The sequence below is a fragment of the Mus caroli genome, unplaced genomic scaffold (genome assembly GCF_900094665.2).
Source record: "Mus caroli unplaced genomic scaffold, CAROLI_EIJ_v1.1 scaffold_5285_1, whole genome shotgun sequence".
NCBI lineage: Eukaryota > Metazoa > Chordata > Mammalia > Rodentia > Muridae > Mus > Mus caroli.
Window position 1 is genome coordinate 53,634 of NW_018390010.1, and position 19,033 is coordinate 72,666.

The 19,033-nt window shown below is 38.8% G+C and overlaps 1 protein-coding gene across 1 annotated transcript in view; it reads left to right on the top strand.

Moving 5' to 3' along the window:
- Nucleotides 1-19,033, top strand: part of LOC110288425 (dynein heavy chain 7, axonemal-like) — a gene marked incomplete at both ends in the record, with an annotated part of 111,435 nt that overhangs the window by 44,301 nt on the left and 48,101 nt on the right. The window contains 3 exon segments of the mRNA XM_021154779.1: nt 9,741-9,934; nt 11,690-11,888; nt 15,378-15,518. Coding sequence (XP_021010438.1) covers nt 9,741-9,934; nt 11,690-11,888; nt 15,378-15,518 — 534 coding nt within the window.

Genomic DNA, 19,033 nt, shown 5'->3' on the forward strand with positions numbered 1-19,033 from the left:
AGAGAGAAAACAGGAGGGGTCAGGAGGAGTTTTATTGGCACAGTTTTACAAGCCAGACACAGGGGAAGCCAGAGAACAAGGAGCCAGAAGATTACAACAGATTATCAGAGTTGGTTTGAGGTTAAGCAGAGCAATTCCGTCAGAAACAGAGAAAAGACAGTTTGAATTAGTCAGCTTGAGGATTTTGTGCCAGAACAGCTGAGTCGAACCAGGTAGCCAGAGTTCAGAAAGAGCTAGTAAGGGTGAGGTTATTCAGCAGTGAGCCTCTGAAGCAACTACATCTGATGAATAAAAGTTACTTTTACAGTAAATAAGTACCAGCTTCAACTTAGAGTCAGTCTCTGACAGAGGAAGTCAGCCTGCTCTTTGTAGGTTAATCTTGGCACTGGGTTTTTCTTGATAGCTGTGAAAGTCTTAAAGGACAAAAGACTATTTTCTTATATTCAAAATTCAGCCTTTTCGTGTGGCCACCTTCACCAGTTCCTCTACTACAGCTTCTGGGTAACTGTAACTTCATAGCAGTGACTGTTCCAGTGTGTGCTTCTAGATCACAGTGTCTTTCCTTAAACATTGTAGCTCAACCTCTACAAACTTAATTTTTTTCTCTGCAGCTTCTTCAGTGCTCCTGTTTTAAAATAAGTCTGTGGCCATAGATATCTTTCTTTCCAGACCATTGGAACCTTCTCTGTGTGAGCTATAAAGCTGTTATATTCCTGTTCATGTGTACACTGTGGTGGTACTTTTAATCCCCCTCCCCCCCCCAGAACTTTGCATTCACAGCATTATTAACTGTTTGTCACAGTGATCTTAGCTCTGAGTCTGTCCTGGCCTTCAGCAGACCTTCTTTACATCCCTGGTTTTTGATTCAAAGTAGGAGACATTGACTTAATTTCTCTTAAACAGTTGGACACCATAGTAAGGTTATTAATTGGCCTTGTTTCAACACTGCTGTTGTGTGAGGGGCAGGGGAGCCAGATTGATTAAGTTGCTGCTTTATGTGGTGTGAGTCTTGCTGCTCACCACGCCAGGATAGTAACACCAGAGATCATTGATCTCAGATCTCCACAGCATGGGTAATAATAAAGGCTCGACATATTGTGAGAACTACCAAAACATGACACCGGGACCATAAGAGAGCTCATGCTACTGGGAAAAATGACAGAGATGGAGCTGCTTGGCACAGGTCACCTCAGACCATTCATTCCCAGCATCTTCCAGTGTAAGAAGGATGTGAGAGAATGTGATGACTGTGTAGTTCATCAATCATTACCTCTGTTATTATTATTATTATTTTGGTGCTCCTCACTGTTCATGGAGTCTGGGATCTTTGTTATGTTGACTACTGTTACCAAGCCCCAAGAACTTGATGACACAGAGCTGGGCCTTTGAGAGATAGCTGTTGAATAATCAAGACTGATCCTGGAATTATTACTAGTTCTAAAGATTTCTGAGTTTATTCTGAAAAATCTCTGAAAATTTCAGGTAAATGATGCCTGGAATCTATATTAATATTCTGGGTCTTAAAGATTTCCAATTCCTGACAGAACCGGAGTCTCAGAGTTGGAAGACCCTTATGGATCCGTAGTCAGCCTGCCTTACTACTCCGAGTGCTAGAGGTTTAATGAGGTCCTTACCAGTTCTCTGCTGTCTGGGGATTTAAGATGAGGAAGGTAATTCCTCCAGAAGCTTACTAAGTGTTGGAGCTTAATTCCATTACACATATACATGTTATATTTCCTCTAAATCTCCTGGCAGTGGGGATGAGAAATCTTTCTCCATTAGCCAAAATGAAAGCTTCAGGCTCTGTAGGTCATTTATTCTGGACATGTCAGTCAATTTTATCAATCCTCATTTGGGCTTTTCAGATTGGTGATGGTTATGAACAACACACACACTATAAAACCAAAAATTATAATATACATAAAATATATATATACATATATCTTACATATATGTATACATATAATATACATAACCAAAAATTATAATATACATACAGGATTCTAGGAAACCACACTAAATTTTAAATTTCTAGTAGCATCTATTAAAGCACCTTGCAATCGTATCTAAGCTAATCATTGGCAGCCAGGCAGAGTGTAGAGGGTCCAATGTTCTTTCATTTCTGTCTTTATGCCACCTTTGAGAAAGAGCTGTCTTCCCCATTTTAAAGAATAGAGATTAAACACATGATACATGATAGACAGGTACAAGGGAGTAGAAAGCAGGATAGAAGTCAGCATGTCTCACCAGGGGCCTTTGCTTTGTCCAAGCCTGAGTCTGTCTCTATGTGAGTTATCTTCCAGGCATGTAAGGATAATTTTCTGTGGTTTTAGTCCATATGCAAATGCATACAGAACATTTGGAAGTTTGTATTTGGATCAGAGCCATTGCGCTAACCTGGCTAAGTAGAATTGACTTCAAAAATTTAAAACATCTTTAGCATATCCAATTAAAAACATGTGTTGCCTCAAATACTGAAGCTTTTATTTTGGATTTTTGACTTTCAAATTTAAGATGTTCAACCAGTAAAGTGTTTACAAATATTTAAACATTAAATATTTAATGTTTAATTTAAATATTTAATTTAAATATTAAACCCACACAGCTTTGAAATACAAAGCATATCTGTTCTAAGCATTTCAGATTGGAGATGGTTAGCTTATTGGCTGTACCTAAATGATTTGGTTTTTGGTTTTTGGTTTTGTTTTTTGTTTTTGGAGGGGGAGCTTATTTCTTGCTGATCAGAGACTATATTTACTGAACAAAACCTAGTTATTCTAAAAGTTGAACATCATAACTTTCAAATATCAGACCTAAAATAATCAAATTATAGTAAGCTACCAGAGTTCAAACCAAACAATTATTGTTAATCTGTGAAAGGAAAAATTCACTTTTATTAGCAGTAATTTTTTTTCAAACAAGAGAAACACATTTTCTTCCAGATGGTGGCGCTCAAAGAACACTATTTTGGATTTTAGATTTAGATTCATAACAGTACAAGTCCACACTGTATGACTGGCTTGCACATTTAAAAATAATGTCCTGAGTTTGTAAATATGTGCATGTGTGGGAAGAGTGAGAGGAAGACGGAGACAGAGACAGAGACAGAGACAAAGGAGGGAGAAAGGGAGTATTGGGGGAGTATTAAATATCTATTTGAAACACAAAATCTTCTGAAAATTGCAATGAAATGCCTTTAAAAATTGGAGATTCTTTAATCTCTCATTGCACATGGTCCATACTTTTGTTTTATTGAGGTATTAATGATAGTTATATTTCTTTGCTAAATTATTGTTTCTGTAATATCATCACAATTCAACACAAAGCAAACCATGCTGTCTTTTCAGCAGCGTTCTAATTACTAACAAAAGCCCTGAATGGTGGCATAAGAGAGGCTGTATGCTGGCACACAGGAGGCAGAAGTACAAGGCCCATGAGGAGCTCCTGGATAGCTGCACAGTAAATTTGAGGCCAGAAATAAAAAAAAAGAAAGAAAGAAGAAAAGCCAAAACCACACTAACAAAAGACATGTGAGACTCTTGGAAAGAAAGAGAGGGCACAGAAACAGCTAAACAGATGGGGACAGGATCCTTCTGGTCCCCATCTACTCCAGGAATTAAGGCTATCCTACAGCCCTCTGCACCCAAATTCCACCCAGGTCTCTCTAGGAGTGCTGACACACCTAAGATCACAGGCTCACAGGCCCACAGGAAGGACAATCGTCAGTAAGAGACAGCAAGACCAACTAACACCTGAGGTAACCAGATGGTGAGAGGCAAGTTTGAGAACCTAGGTAACAGAAACCAAGGATACTTGGCATTATTAGAACCCAGTTCTTCTACCACAGCAAGTCCTGGATACCACAACATATGGGAAAAGCAAGATAAGAATTTAAAATCACATCTCATGATCATGATAGAGGACTTTAAGAAGGACATAAATAACTCCCTTAAAGAAATACAGAAGAACACAGGTAAACAGGTAGAAGCCCTTAAAGAGGAAACATAAAAATCCTTTAAAGAATTATTGGAAAACACAACCAAACAAGTGATGGAATTGAACAAAACCATCCAGGATCTAAAAATGGAAATAGAAACAATAAAGAAATCACAAAGGGAAAACAACTCTGGAGATAGAAAACCCAGAAAAGAGATCAGGAATCATAGATGCAAGCATCACCAACAGAATACAAGAGATAGAAGAGAGAATCTCAGGTACAGAAGATACCATAGAAAACATTGACAGGACAGTCAAAGAAAATACAAAATGCAAAAAGCTTCTAATCCAAAGTATCCAGGAAATCCAGGACACAATGAGAAGACCAAACCTAAGGATAATAGGTAGAGAAGAGAGTGAAGATTCTCATCTTAAAGGGCCAGTAAATATCTTCAACAAAATTATAGAAGAAAACTTCCCATACCTAAAGAATGAGATGCCCATAAACATATAAGAAGCTTACCAAACTCCAAATAGACTGGACCAGAAAAGAAATTCTTCTCATCACATAATTATCAAAACATAAAATTCACAAAACAAAGAGTATTAAAAGCACTAAGGGGAAAAGGTCAAGTAACATATAAAGGCAGACCTATCAGAATTACACCAGACTTCTTAACAGAGAATATGAAAACTACAAGATCCAGATTCAGATGTCATACAGACCCTAAAGGAACACAAATGCCAACCCAGACTACTATACCCAGCAAAACTCCAAATTACCATAGAGAAACCAAGATATTCCATGACAAAACCAAATTTATACAATATCTTTTCACAAATCATGCCCTACAAAGGATAATAGATGGAAAACTCCAACACAGGGAGGGAAACTACACCTTAGACAAAACAAGAAAGTAATCTTCTATCAACAAATCCAAAAGAAGATAGCCACACACACATTATTCCATCTCTAACAACAAAAATAACAGGAAGCAACAGTCACTTGTCCTTAATATCTCTTAACATCAGTGGACTCAATTCCCAAATAAAAAGACATAGACTAACAGACTTGGATATATAAATAGGACCCAGCATTTTGCTGCATACAGGAAATGCACCTCAGTGACAAAGACAAACAATACACTCCTCCATTGTTGGTGGGATTGCAAACTTGTACAACCAGTCTGGTAATCAGTCTGGCGGTTCTTCAGAAAACTGGACATAATACTAAAAGGAAGATCCAGAAATACCTCTCCTGGGCATATACACAGAAGATGTTCCAACTGGTAATAAGGACACATGCTCCACTATGTTCATAGCAGCCTTATTTATAGTAGCCAGAAGCTGGAAAGAGCCCAGATGCCCCTCAACAGAGGAATGGATACAGAAAATGTGATACATTTACACAATGGAGTCCTACTCAGCAATTAAAAGCAATGAATTCATGAAATTCTTAGGCAAATGGATGCATCTGAGGGATATCATCCTGAGTGAGGTAACCCAATCACAAAAGAACTCACATGATATGCACTCACTGATAATCGATATTAGCCCAGAAACTTAGAATAACCAAGATACAATTTGCAAAACAAGAAAACCAAGAAGAAGGAAGATCAACGTGTGGATACTTCATTCCTCCTAGAATAGGGAACAAAATATCCATGGTAGGAGTTACAGAGACAAAGTTTGGAGCTAAGAGGAAAGATTGGACCATCCAAAGACTACCTCACCCAGGGATCCATTCCATAATCAGCCACCAAACACAGATACTATTGCACATGCCAGCCAGATTTTGTTGAAAGGACCCTGATATAGCTATCTCTTGTGAGGCTATGGCAGTGCCAGGCTTACAGTCGATCTATTGAACAGAACACAGGGCACCCAATGGAGGAGCTAGAGAAAGTACCCAAGGAGCTGAAGGGGTCCACAACCCTACAGGTGGAACAATATGAACTAACCAGTACTCTCAGAGCTTGTGTCTCTAGCTGCATATGTAGCAGAAGATGGCCTACTCTACCATCACTGGGAAGAGAGGCCCCTTGGTCTTGCAAACTTTATGTCTACTAGGGTACAGGGGAACACCAGGGCCAAGAAGTGGGAGTGTGTTATTAAGGGAGCATGTCGTGTGTGTGGGGGGGAGGGGACTTTTGGGATAGCATTTGAAATGTAAATGAAGAAAATATCTAATAAACAATTGGAAAAATTCAAGGTCAATACCTAAACATAGTAAAAAGCAATATACAGCAAACCAGTAGCAAACATCAAGCTAAATGGAGAGGAACTTGAAGCAATCCCACTAAAATCAGGAACTAGACAAGGTTGCCCACACTCTCCCTACCTATTCAATATAGTACTCAAAGTCCTAGCCAGAGCAATTAGAAAACAAAGGGAGGTCTAAGGGATACAAATTGGAAAGGAAGAAGTCAAAAATATCACTGTTTGCAGATAACATGATAATATATTTAAGTGAACCCAAAAATTCCACCAGATAACTCTTAAACCTGATAAACAACTTCAGCAAAATGACTGGATATAAAATTAACTCAAACCAATTGGTAGCCTTCCTATACTCAAAGGATAAACAGACTAAGAAAGAAATTAGGGAAATGACACCCTTCATAATAGTCACAAATAATATAAAATACCTTTTTGTGACTCTAACCAAGCAAGTAAAAGTTCTTTATGACAAGAACTTCAAGTCTCTGAAGAAAGAAATTGAAGATCTCAGAAGATGTAAAGATCTCCCATGCTCATGGATTGGCAGGATTAATATAGTAAAAATGGCCATCCTGCCGAAAGCAGTCTACAGATACACTGAATCCCCATCAAAATTCCAAATCAATTCTTCATAGAGTTAGAAAGAGCAACTTGCAAATTCACTTGGAATAACAAAAACCCATGAGAGTGAAAACTTTTCTCAACACTAGAAGAATTTTTGGGGCAATCACCATCCCTGATATTAAGCAGTACTGATAAAAACCGCATGGTATTGGTACAGAGACAGACAGGTAGATCAAAGGAATAGACTTGAAGATCCAGAAATGAATCCATAAACCTATGGTCACTTGATCTTTGACAAAGGAGCTAAAACCATCCAGCGGAAAAAAGACAGCCTTTCTAACAAATGGTACTGGTTCAACTGGAGGTCAGCATGTAGAAGACTGCAAATTGATCCATTTTTATCTCCTGGTACAAAGATCAAGTCCAAGTGGATCACAAAACCAGATACACTGAAACTAACAGAAGAGAAAGTGGGGAAATGCCTCGAACACATGAGCAGGGGAAATTTTCATAAACAGAACATGACTGGTTTATGCTCTATGATTAACAATTGACAAATGGGACTTCATAACATTGCAACGCTTCTGTAAGTCAAAGGACACTGTCAGTAGGACAAAATGGTAACCAACAGATTGGGAAAAAATATTTACCAATCCTATATCCAATAGAGGGCTAATGTCCAATATATACAAGTAACTCAAGAAGTTAGACTCCAGAGAATCAAATAACCCTATTAAAAATGGGGTACAGAGCTAAACAGAGAATTCTAAACTGAGGAGTACCAAATGGCTGAGAAGCACCTAAATAAGTATTCAACATCCTTAGTCATCAGAGAAATGCAAATTAAAACAACCTGGAGATTTCACCTCACACCAGTCAGAATGGCTAAGATGAAAAACTCAGGTGACAGCAGATGCTGGTGAGGATGTGGAGAAAGAGGAACACTTCTCCATTGCTGTTGGGACTGCAAGTTGGTACAATCCCTCTGAAAATCAGTCTGGCAGTTCCTCAGAAAATTGGACATAGTTCTACTTGTAAACCCAGCAATACCACTCCTGGGCATATACCCAAAAGACGCTCCAACATGTAATAAGGACACATGCTCCTCTATGTTCATAGCAGCCTTATTTATAATAGACAGAAGCTTGAAAGAACCCAGATGTCCTTCGACATAGGAATGAATACAAAAAATGTGGTATATTCACACAATGGAGTACTACTCAGCTATAAAAAACAATGACTTCATGAAATTCTTAGGCAAATGCATGGAATTAGAAAATACCATCCTTGAATGAGGTAACCCAGTCTCAAAAGTACCCACATGGTATGCAGTCAGTGATAAGTGGATATTAGCTCAAAAGGTCAGAATACCCAAGATTCAATTCAGACTACATGAAGGTCAAGAAGAAGGAAGACCAAAGTGTGGGTGCTTCAGTCCTTCTTAGAAGGGGGAACAAAATACTCAAGGGAGGAAATACAGAGACAAAGTGTAGATCAGAGACTGAAGGAAAGGCCATCCAGAGACTGCCTCACCTGGGTACCCATCCTATATATAGACACCAAATCCAGACACCATTGCAAATGCCAAGAAGTTCATGCTGAAAGGAGCCTGATATAGTTGTCTCCTGAGCAGCTCTTCAAAATCCTGATAAATACAGAGGTGGATACTCAGAGTCTACCATTGGACTGAGCATGCAATCCCCAATGGAAGAGTTAGAGGTAGGACAGAAGAAGATGAGGGGGTTTGCAACCTCATAGGAAGAACAACAATATCAACCAACCAAAGATTACACATGGAGGGACCTATGGCTCCAGCTGCATATATAGCAGAGGATGGCCTTGTCGGACATGAATGAGAGGAGAGGCTCTTGGTGCTGTGAATGCTTGATGCCTCAGTGTAGGGGAATGCCAGGTTGGGGAGGTGGGAGTGGGTGGGTGGATGGGGGAGCACCCTCATCTATGAGGAGCAGGGAGAGGGAGGATGGGATAGGGAGTTTTCAGAGTGGAAACCAGGAAAAGGGATAACATTGAAATGTAAATAAGTAAAATATCCAATAAATAAGAGAATTTTAATTTTCTGAGCCCCACTAGAAAAAGAGAAAAGCAAAGAAAGCGTTTTCTTTGTGCTGGAGCTGGCAATGGAAACCAGGGCCCTGCATGTGCTGAAGGATGATTCAGCCCTATCTCTAGTCCTAGAATAAAATTCATATGTGAAACAATTTTCAACTGATATTTTGGTATAACTTTCAGTCATGGTTGAGTACAATTGAAAAAATAAGTTATTAGTTAATATTAAAATTCAGTGTTTACTCTTAAATTGGCATCCTCTTGTTTGAATTTCACATAACCTTCCTAGAATGTCCTATTACGTTGCTATTTACAGTGGGAAGTTGGGAACACTGTGGCTTGAGGTGTTCCCAACATGACTGTTATGTGAAAGAGCATGGCAGGCATAGAATATTCAAGATTACCATTTTATAAGTTCCCATAATCTTTGTTCTATTAAATGAAAAATTTCAACTATAATGTAAATGGAAATAAAAATGAATAACTACTATTTTGAATTGCATGCTGCACTGGGTATTTTTTTCTCAACTTTATAGAAACTAAAGGCTACTGGGAAGAGGGAATCTCCACTGAGCAATTGCCTTTATCAGACTGGCCTGTGTGCATGATTGTGAAGTATTTTCTTGAATAATGATTGATGTGAAAGGGTCCAGCCCACTGTGGGCAATGACAACCCCCCCGCCCCCCCTCCCCCCCACGGTAACTTGGTCCTGAGTTGTATAAAATCCAGACTCCACAAGCCTTGAGGAATAGCACTCTTCTGAGGTCTCAGGTTCAGTTCCCGTGTTGAGGTTTCAGCTTGGGCTGCTTCCTTGGTTTCCTCAGTGATGGGCTGTGACCTGGAGACGTTAGATGAACAACACCCTTTCTTCCATGAATTGCTTTTGGTCATAGTGTTTATCCAAGCGACAGAAATCAAACTGAGACAAGTGCTATTTGCTTACTATTTTTAGAATAAGCAAGTCCTGGCAGTTGTGACTATCGAGCGAATGCTGGAAAGGCTGAAAAAGTCCAATGAACTCTTGGAGCTCATTCTTAAAGGGCTGAATGAGTACTTGGAAAAGAAGCGCCTCTTCTTCCCCAGGTTCTTCTTCCTGTCGAATGATGAGCTCCTCGAGATCCTGTCTGAGACTAAGGATCCCACCCGGTAAGTGCGTCCATCCCCAGATGCTCGACTACACTCATCTGGTCAAATTTAATATTTTGGAATAAGATAGAAAATAAATGGTGATGGACAGCTAGCTACATTTATATGAACTCTCTACCAGAATGTTCTAAGAGTATTTGCAATTATAGTATTTGCATTATGTTTCTGAATAATTATTTCTGAAGGGCATGGACCTTGGAGTGGAATTTTTATTTTACTGCATATTTTTTAAGATTTTGAAGGTCCACCTCTCCTCTTCACCATATTGATCTTTTCATCCATATTCAAAGTACATCAATAAAAGCCAGGCGTTGTGGTGCTTTATGACTTCTATGGTCTCAGCGGTGGGTCATTCTCAAATATGTCACAAATAGGGATGAGGTTGACAGCTAGCCTGTTTAGGTGGGTGTAGTTTACTTCTTATTTTTGTAACAAGCACAGGCTGACAGGTGTAGCTTTTGAGAGAAAGCTGGAGAGCCCGAAGGTTGGCTTTAGTGGCCTTTTCACTCTGCTTTGCCCCACCTGCTTCCTTGCAGCTGGCCTGTAACTGGGGATGCCTTCCCCTTCATGGTCCATGGGACTCTGCTCAGTGCTTCTTCATCTGTGGGTCAGGACTCTTTTGTGGTATTTATATTTTAAAAATTTTATATTTTTATCAGTTAAGTACTTTACAAATTATTTTGCAATATATTATATATATCAATATAATAAAAATAATTAGATATTTAGATTATGATTCATAGTAGTAGCAAAGTAAGAATTATGAAGTAACAAAGGAAATAATTTTATGGTTGGGGTCACCACAGCACCAGGAACTGTATTAAAGGGTAGCAGCATTAGGAAGCTTAAGAACCACTGGCTTTAGCACATTCCTTCAGCATCCACTGACCTGTTCATCTGTTTCCTGGAAGCCCTGGAGCCAACATCTGCCACTCAGGGAGACCACTCACATCCACTCAACTGAAAATGGTATACTTCCGACAGCCAGCTTGCTCTGGCCACTTCTCCCTGAGGCTTGTCTCTGTCTTGTTTTCCTTCTTCAAATTTGCTGTCACAGGCATGGGCTCTAATATGTGTGCTGACTGCTTCTCCTCCTCCTTAGCAGAACAAGCTCCCACAGCAGCAAAGGATTTCTCTAGGTTTTGTTGTTGTTTTTAAATTGCACATTCCTCAATCCTTGGGAAGAGATCTGACCTAAAACAGGCAGTGAATAAATATTTTATTGAATAAATAAGTTTATTGTATATCTTGTACACACACAGGAAAAGTCACAGAGCCCAGACAGATAAGTTCAAGTTCACAATTCCATGTGAGTTTTACTCACTACTTCTCTTTGCTCATTTAAAGACGGATAAAGCTGAAAATGTGCCCAAGTGAGGTGTTAGTCACAGTCTATATTACAGTGGCCAGAACGATGGTGGGCATGCTAGATCTGTTGACTCACCAAGCTGTAAAGTACTTAGATACTAAAGCCAAGCCCGTGAGTTTCAACACTGTTGAAGATCCCACTTGAAATGGCTATGTGCATTAGAAGACTGGCTCACAGTGCTGGAAGACCTGCTAGAGTGCTGTACCTAAAACTGCTTGGTTCACTGTGCTCCTATTTAGCATCTCTCAGCTCATTGCATTGACAACACAGATATGCCTACTGCTTTGTACCCATTTAAATGTTAAAGGAAGATAAGTATACAAAGAACCCTGACATGTGAGGAACTGTATTACTTTGATCAATTGTTTAATTTTTTTTTCCAACAGAGTGCAGCCTCACCTCAAGAAATGCTTTGAAGGAATTGCAAAGGTCGAATTTACAGAAACTTTGGATATTACACATATGAAAAGTAGTGAGGGAGAAGTCGTGGAGCTTGTAGATACCATTTCAACAGCCAAAGCCAGGGGCCAGGTGGAGAAGTGGTTGGTTGAGTTAGAGAAGGCTATGATTAAGTCCATTCACAAGGTAATTGGTTATATTTATTATTTTTAGGAAAAAATAATGCATTATTAATGTTGCTACAAATATGTCATTGATAAGTAGACTAATAATTAGGTAGTGATTTATAAGACATAAATTACTATTCAAAGTCTAATTGGTAATTGATGTATTAGTTCCTTCTTGCCGTGACAAAATGTTTGACAAAGGCAGTTTAAAGGCTTTGTTTGGGGCTTGCAGTTGAAAGGAACACAGTCTGTCACAACATGGGAGACAGAGAGGTGAGTGCTGGCATTCACTTTACTTTCTCATTTTTATTTATAATTTACTTATGAAAACCTACTGTGTGGGACAGTGCTGCCCATATTCAGGGTGGGTCTTCCCTCCTCACTTAGACTTGTCTGGAAACACTGATAGACATGAGCAGAGAGGATTATAAATTGAGTCAAATTCATTTAGTTATTAGCATAACCATTACAGATAATTTAGAGGAAATGCGTGGTTTAATCTGAAATGGTTATTTTGCAATGACTCATTTAAGGTGGAACAAAATGGCACTCAGGCTGTACAGCATGTGTGCCTAATTGTATGCAGCTGCTTGTAGGTGCTTTCATCGTGAGGAGACATGCTGTTGCTTATGTAATTTTAGTCCCACCTTGGAAGCATCTTTGTGTATTTCACATACTTGGTGCATGTAAATCTTAATGCTGTGTGTGTATGTGGAATTCCCACCAGGATGTGGCCGCCCATGGCCACGCGAACCAGGTACTCCTGAAAGGCAGGCTAGGGCTGAAAGAGACTAGACGGCGAGAAAATAAAGAGTCCAAGACAAAATTTTCAAGGGCCTCTCCTCCCATTGATGATTGATCACTGAGGCTGTCCTCATCTACATATGCAGCTAGAGCCATGAGTCCCACCATGTGTTTTCTTTGATTGGTGGTTTAGTCCCAGGAAGCTCTGGGTGTACTGGTTAGTTCATATTGTTGTTCCTCCTATGGGGCTGCAAACCCCTTCAGTTCCTTGGGACCTTTCTCTAGCTCCTTCATTGGGGACCCTGTGCTCTGTCCAATGGATGGCTGTCAGCATCTACTTCTATATTTTTCAGGCATTGGCAGAGCCTCTCAGGAGACGAGTTTTACTTGGGAAGTATTGATTTTAAACACACACACACACACACACACACACACACACACACACACACTATATGACTTAAATGAGCTTAGTAGAGTTTGAGTACTGTAGAAAATTTATATAACTGTGTTTCTCTTCACCAAACTGTGCAGCATCTGTATATCTTTTTTGTTTGTTTGTTTGTTTTGTATTGTTTTGTTTTCAAGACAGGGTTTCTCTGTATAGCTCTGGCTATCCTGGAACTCACTTTGTAGACCAGGCTGGCCTCGAACTCAGAAATCCGCCTGCCTCTGCCTCCCAAGTGCTGGGATTAAAGGCGTGTGCCACCACCACCCGGCATTTGTATATCTTAAATTTTTGTTTCATTCTTTCTGTTCCCACAGTGACCTTCGAGAACACATCCTAACTACTTCTACTGTGCTTTTTCTAGCCTTTGTTTCTTTCATTTTTTTTTTTAATTTTTTAAATTTTGAAGTTATAATTTTCCTTTTCCCCCTTTCTTCCTCCAGGGTCTCTCATTTACCTGCTATATACACCTTGTTCTCTTCCAAACCTAATATGCTTTTTAAAAAAAATTTTTTTCTAATCTTTAATTTTCCTTAATTGCTGTGATGGGTGTGTGCACACATGCCTAAATACATAAATACAGTCTGCTCAGTCTGTGTGATGTTTCTCATTCATTTGGCATTGGGTAGTCAATTAATGTGCACTTCCCTGAGGAAGACTGCTCTCAAACATCCTTTGCTGCCTGTAGTCCCTTGTATAGGGTTGAGGCTGTAGGCTTTTCTCCCTTTCACATTAGCATCTCTGTGGGTGTCATTCTTGTTCAGGTTCTATTTAGGCAGCTTTACAGGTGAGACTTCACTTTTGGGAAACAGCCTCACAGCAAACTTCCTGTTCTACTGGCCCTTACATTCATTCATTCTGCCACCATTTCCTCAGTAATCTCTGAGCTTTAAGTGCAGAAGTTGGGCTACAGATGTATTAGCTGGGACTGGGTTCCACATCTCTGAATTTTGGTCATTGGTGGTTCTCTGCCCACATTTATTGAGGGGTAAGAACTATACTCTATACTTATCATCTATAAGTATAAGGATAAACATTTAGAGTGTAGTTATGGGTTATGCTGGTTTAATAAAGTGGTAGTTTTAGATTCACCTCCTCTGTGATTAAGTTTTCAGTACCAGGAATGTTTTCTTTCATGTTGAGAGGGTCTTACATCAAATTAGAGAGCTGTTGGTTACTGCCGATGTGTATATGCCACTACTGCACCCTTAGGGATATTGCCATGCTGGTCATTGTGATTTATTGGCCTTATAGCTGGGTAGGGCTGCTGGTTGCTTCCCTCCTTTGGAAGCTTGCATGGCAATTTCTGGTCCTTGGGGGAGGAGGCTTTCGGGGTAGATTCAGCTTGGGTCCTCTGGGCTCCGAGTCTGAAGTGCCTGATGTCCTCACTGTTTCTTCCATTCTTTAGCCATTTGCTTTCTTTTCTAGTCTGCCCTGCCTGTGCCTTTTATGGTTTGCTAAAAATGTTACCATGGGCAGTTACCTCTTGGCATTTGTCCTATGAGACTCCAGCTAAACTGGAAGTCTAGAAAGTTTTAACTGTTCTTATCTATTTCTCTGAAAACTCTAATTTTGACAGCCCCTTCTGAAATTTAAACTGTGAAGTCAGCATCACTTCCCAGAGGATGTTACTATTTTTAATTGGTATATAAGACAGACTAGAGTGTTTCCCATTGATAAATTGTAGAAAAAGTAGATAAATCAGCCCACTGAAAATTTGTAACAAAGAACACAAATTAGACTTGTGGATTTGTAGCTTTCACTTTACCATGAGAGGTCTGTCCATCTGTCCCATATGACCATTATTACTGTCTTGTGCATTGGATCTATGTCCAGAAAAGGGAGTAACACAGGTTGAGAAGTTCGGAAACACAGGTAGCAGTTAGAGAAATGTGTGTTCTGTCTGTGTGTATGTGAGATTGTGTGGAGAGCTGATTTAACCAAACAAAAATCATATGCTACAAATTTGATAGCTGTCATTTTGAAATTACTTGAATTTATACTTTGCACTAAAATTGTGTATAGACTTATCTAACACAAATGTATCTATGGTAACTTTGGCTAAAACTGGTCATATAATAATTTGATAAATGAAGTTTATACAAATTGATAATACTTGTCAAAATATATGTAATATGCTTGATCATATGAATTAACTTGTATGTAAGGATTTTAATCATATTCTTTATGTGAATCTATCAACTGGATGAGCATGTTTTAAAAGTTAAGTGGTATGAGTTGATTTAGTTTAATAGTTTAGCTCTCCAATGGTTTTTTTTGTTCTAGAATGTTCATTTTTACCATTGTTTTTAAAATTAGGTGATTAGAGATGCAATTGTTGCCTATACCAAAACTTCACGAATTAGTTGGGTAAGAGATTGGCCTGGACAGACTGTTCTCTGTGTATCTCAAACCTTCTGGACGGTAGAAGTCCAAACCGCTATACCTGAGGGGCATCAGGTAAGCTTTTATTACTCATGTTTTTCATAACTTAGAAAATAGTTATATCAAGAACACACTTGCCCTAACATATAAAATGAAGACTGTCCATCCAACAATATACTTTTTGCTAAAGCCAAACTGTAGTCACCTGTGGTCACATGAACCACGTTCCTGAGTGGGAGGCCAGAGCTGTATGAGAGAGAAGAAATGAAACTAAGACAAATTTCTGATAAAGGCCCAATGTTTACTAGCAGTCTGTGCTTATAAAGGAGGAAAGCCCGTCTCCCACCACGCCAGATTGTAATGCCTTTGTAAATTGTACAGCCTGATTGAATTTTTATAAATTCTGAATTTAAACTTTATTTAGAACAACATCTGGATAAATCTGCAACAATGTTGTTTTAGCTAAAAAGAAATTCCCCTGAAGACAGGCAAGAACTTCCCTAGGCACAGTTTGTAAAACAAAAGCCACATAAAACCCGCTGAGGCTTTTTTGTTGAACCCAATAATCACAATTGCAGAGAATTTTCTAGGAAAAAAACAGCTTTTTTTTTTTGCCTTAGAACTAAGAAGCTGCAGACTCCTTTTTTAAAAACAGTTTTTCAGCAATAGCTACTCTGCTGTGTGTCTCTCCTGGCTAAGGTTCAGGTCAACTTAAATCAGCCTCCACTATGTAAACTGACTGAATCAAGAGATGGATAGCCAGCAGGTAACGTTTTAAGTGCACCCCCCCCACATTTTTTTTTCAATATGAAACATAGAACAGCAGAGCTTTGTATTAACTCAAATGTAATTTTTTTTCTTTTTAATCTGAGCATACTGCCTCTTGAGTCTTGGCTCTGTAGTGAGGAACAATTTGACAGTCTGTATATTTCTCCAATTTTGGACAGTCTTTCTTATATTATATTTAAAACATTCCTTATAACTTTAGTATTGTGAAAAAGTTGCTAGCACAGTAATCCCCTGTAAGGCAGCAACCATAGCCAAACTGTATTAGAGTCCAATTTCTGCACAAAGACGAAATTATCTAGATAAGTCTGTCTTTGCTTTGTATGGCCGTATGGCCGCAGAAAGCTGCATTAGTGCTCTCATAAAATGATTGCTTTTGTAGTCATCCTAATTACAATATATAGGTGAATTAAAGATCTTAAATTTGCAATCAAACTGCAGTCAATGGGACATTGGCAATTTTAACCATAATTTTTAAGTTTTCTATGCAACGTTAGAATATATATATAACTTTTGGTGAGCAAAACCCAATTTTAAACAATTTATTATCTTAAAAATCAATACCAGAAACATCACTTTAATGTTATGATGTTTGGCTGCCAATTTATACATATGAATGCATGGCAGTGCAAATTTTAATGCTTCATTAAAGAGACATTGTTTTAAATCTTATCTCTACTTAAGTCTACTTTCTAGGATAAGAATTACATAAAATATTATCTCAATTTAGAAGTATCCTAGAGGCCTAGTTTTCTGGGCTGGTTTACGCTATGTGTTGTTATTTAAAACAACTCCAACCCTGAGTTACCAATTTAAAGCTAACTGTCTTGTTACCAATGTTACACCTTTTTAACCATACCCAATTACTTATAAGCCAATATTCTATGATCAAGGCATGCAGAGCATATTTCTACCTTTAAGGCCAGTCAAAAACCAAATGAAGTGCCTACATGAATCTTATAAATTTAGACCAATAGAAGAATTTTACTTTTTCTAACTGTGATTTTAAGATAAAAAGCACTTTGTCATTTGCTGAACCCAGTAATCACAATTGCAGAGAATTTTCTTGGAAAAAACAACTATCAGCTTTTTTGCCTTAGAACTAAGAAGCTGCAGACTCCTTTTTTAAAAACAGTTTTTCAGCAGTAGCTACCCTACTGTGCGTCACTCCTGGCTAAGGTTCAGGGCAACTTAAATCAGCCTCCAATGTGTAAACTGACTAAATCAAGAGATGGATAGCTAGCAGATAATGTTTTAATTCCCCCCCACCCCTTTTTTCAATATGGAACATAGAACAACAGTCATTCATACAACGAAACAAAGACAGACATGAATTGACACATGGACATATTGGTGCACCAAACACAGACAATACAGAGAAGGTTCAGAACTTGATGTAACCAGATCTGAGAGTGTCTCCTGTAGAGTCCAGAGAGAAAGCCGAACGTCTCTGGATTTCCCTCTATCCCTGGGAGAGTTCCGAAATCCATTTTCCTTCTCTCTTGATCTCTCTCTCTCTCATTTTTTTTTAAATTTTACTCTTTTTATTTTATTATTTTAAGCTCTACTCCTCGCCTAATGAAGTTCTTGACTGCAGACAAATGGCTGTTTTCTTTTTCTCTCCCATTTTCCACTGTCAACCCCTAGCTGATATCAGCTGGACCAACACTGACTCAGTCTAGCCTGTATCCTTTTGCACCTACAGCAACAATTTCAAAAAGATGAAGTTTAAAGCCAGAGCTAACATGAATACAAAATATTGCTCAGTGTGCCGGATACATCTTCATAATCTTCCTATAGAGCTCTACCAAGACAGTATTCTCTTAGTTGATCCACCTGTACTCAGGTCGCTGTTCGGATGCCACCTGTAGCCGCCTGCAGCCACCCGAACTTGGTTCCTGAGTGGGAGGCTGGAGCTGTATGAGAGAGAATGGCGAGAGAAGAAATGAGACCAAGACAAATTTCTGATCAAGGCCCAAAGTTTACTAGCAGTCTGTGCTTATAAAGGGGGAAAGCCCATTTCCTACCATGCCAGGCTTCTTGATGCTTTGTTGCTAAGTTGTTAGCAATAGTCTGCCAGAGCTGTTAGCATAGGTCGCCAATTCCACAGGTTGTCAGCTATCTCAGGATTAATTAAATTGTCACTGATTCATACAAGATCATTCCAAAAGTGCTTAGTTTTTGGTATTTTGGAGCCAAATTTCAGTTCTAACATTATTGTTCTATCACAGGAAAATGCAATATTCTAGTGCAGATAAACTTCTAAGGGCATGTAGTTAGTATGTGCACCCAATATGTCCAAATGTTATTTTTTATTTGTGTCATGATAGAATGTGAAGACGGGTGGGGATCTCAGGAGGTGCTGAACTGTTCTGGTGAGAGGACAAGGATGCACCTTATGTGACTTTAGGATTCCAAGCGGTCTTTACTAGGGTGGCTTCTAAATACACTGAGGTTCACTAATTGCTCGAAGTATTTAAACACTCATGTCGCTAAACATGGATGGAACAGAAGTTAATTTTTCATTGCTTAAGAAGCAAATTAGTAGAAAATCATTCATGTAAATGATAGAAATGAAATGGTGTTTAATCCTCTAAGGGCCTGAATAAAGAGCTTTCACAAAAGTAAAAATTAAAGAGATAAAATCTTCAAGGAAGATGTCTTGTCCCAGCTTGGTTCTCTAAACTTCACATCCTCGGAAGCTGTTCTTTCTTTCTTTCTTTCTTTCTTTCTTTCTTTCTTTCTTTCTTTCTTTCTTTCTTTCTCTCTCTCTCTCTCTCTCTCTCTCTCTCTTTCTTTCTTTC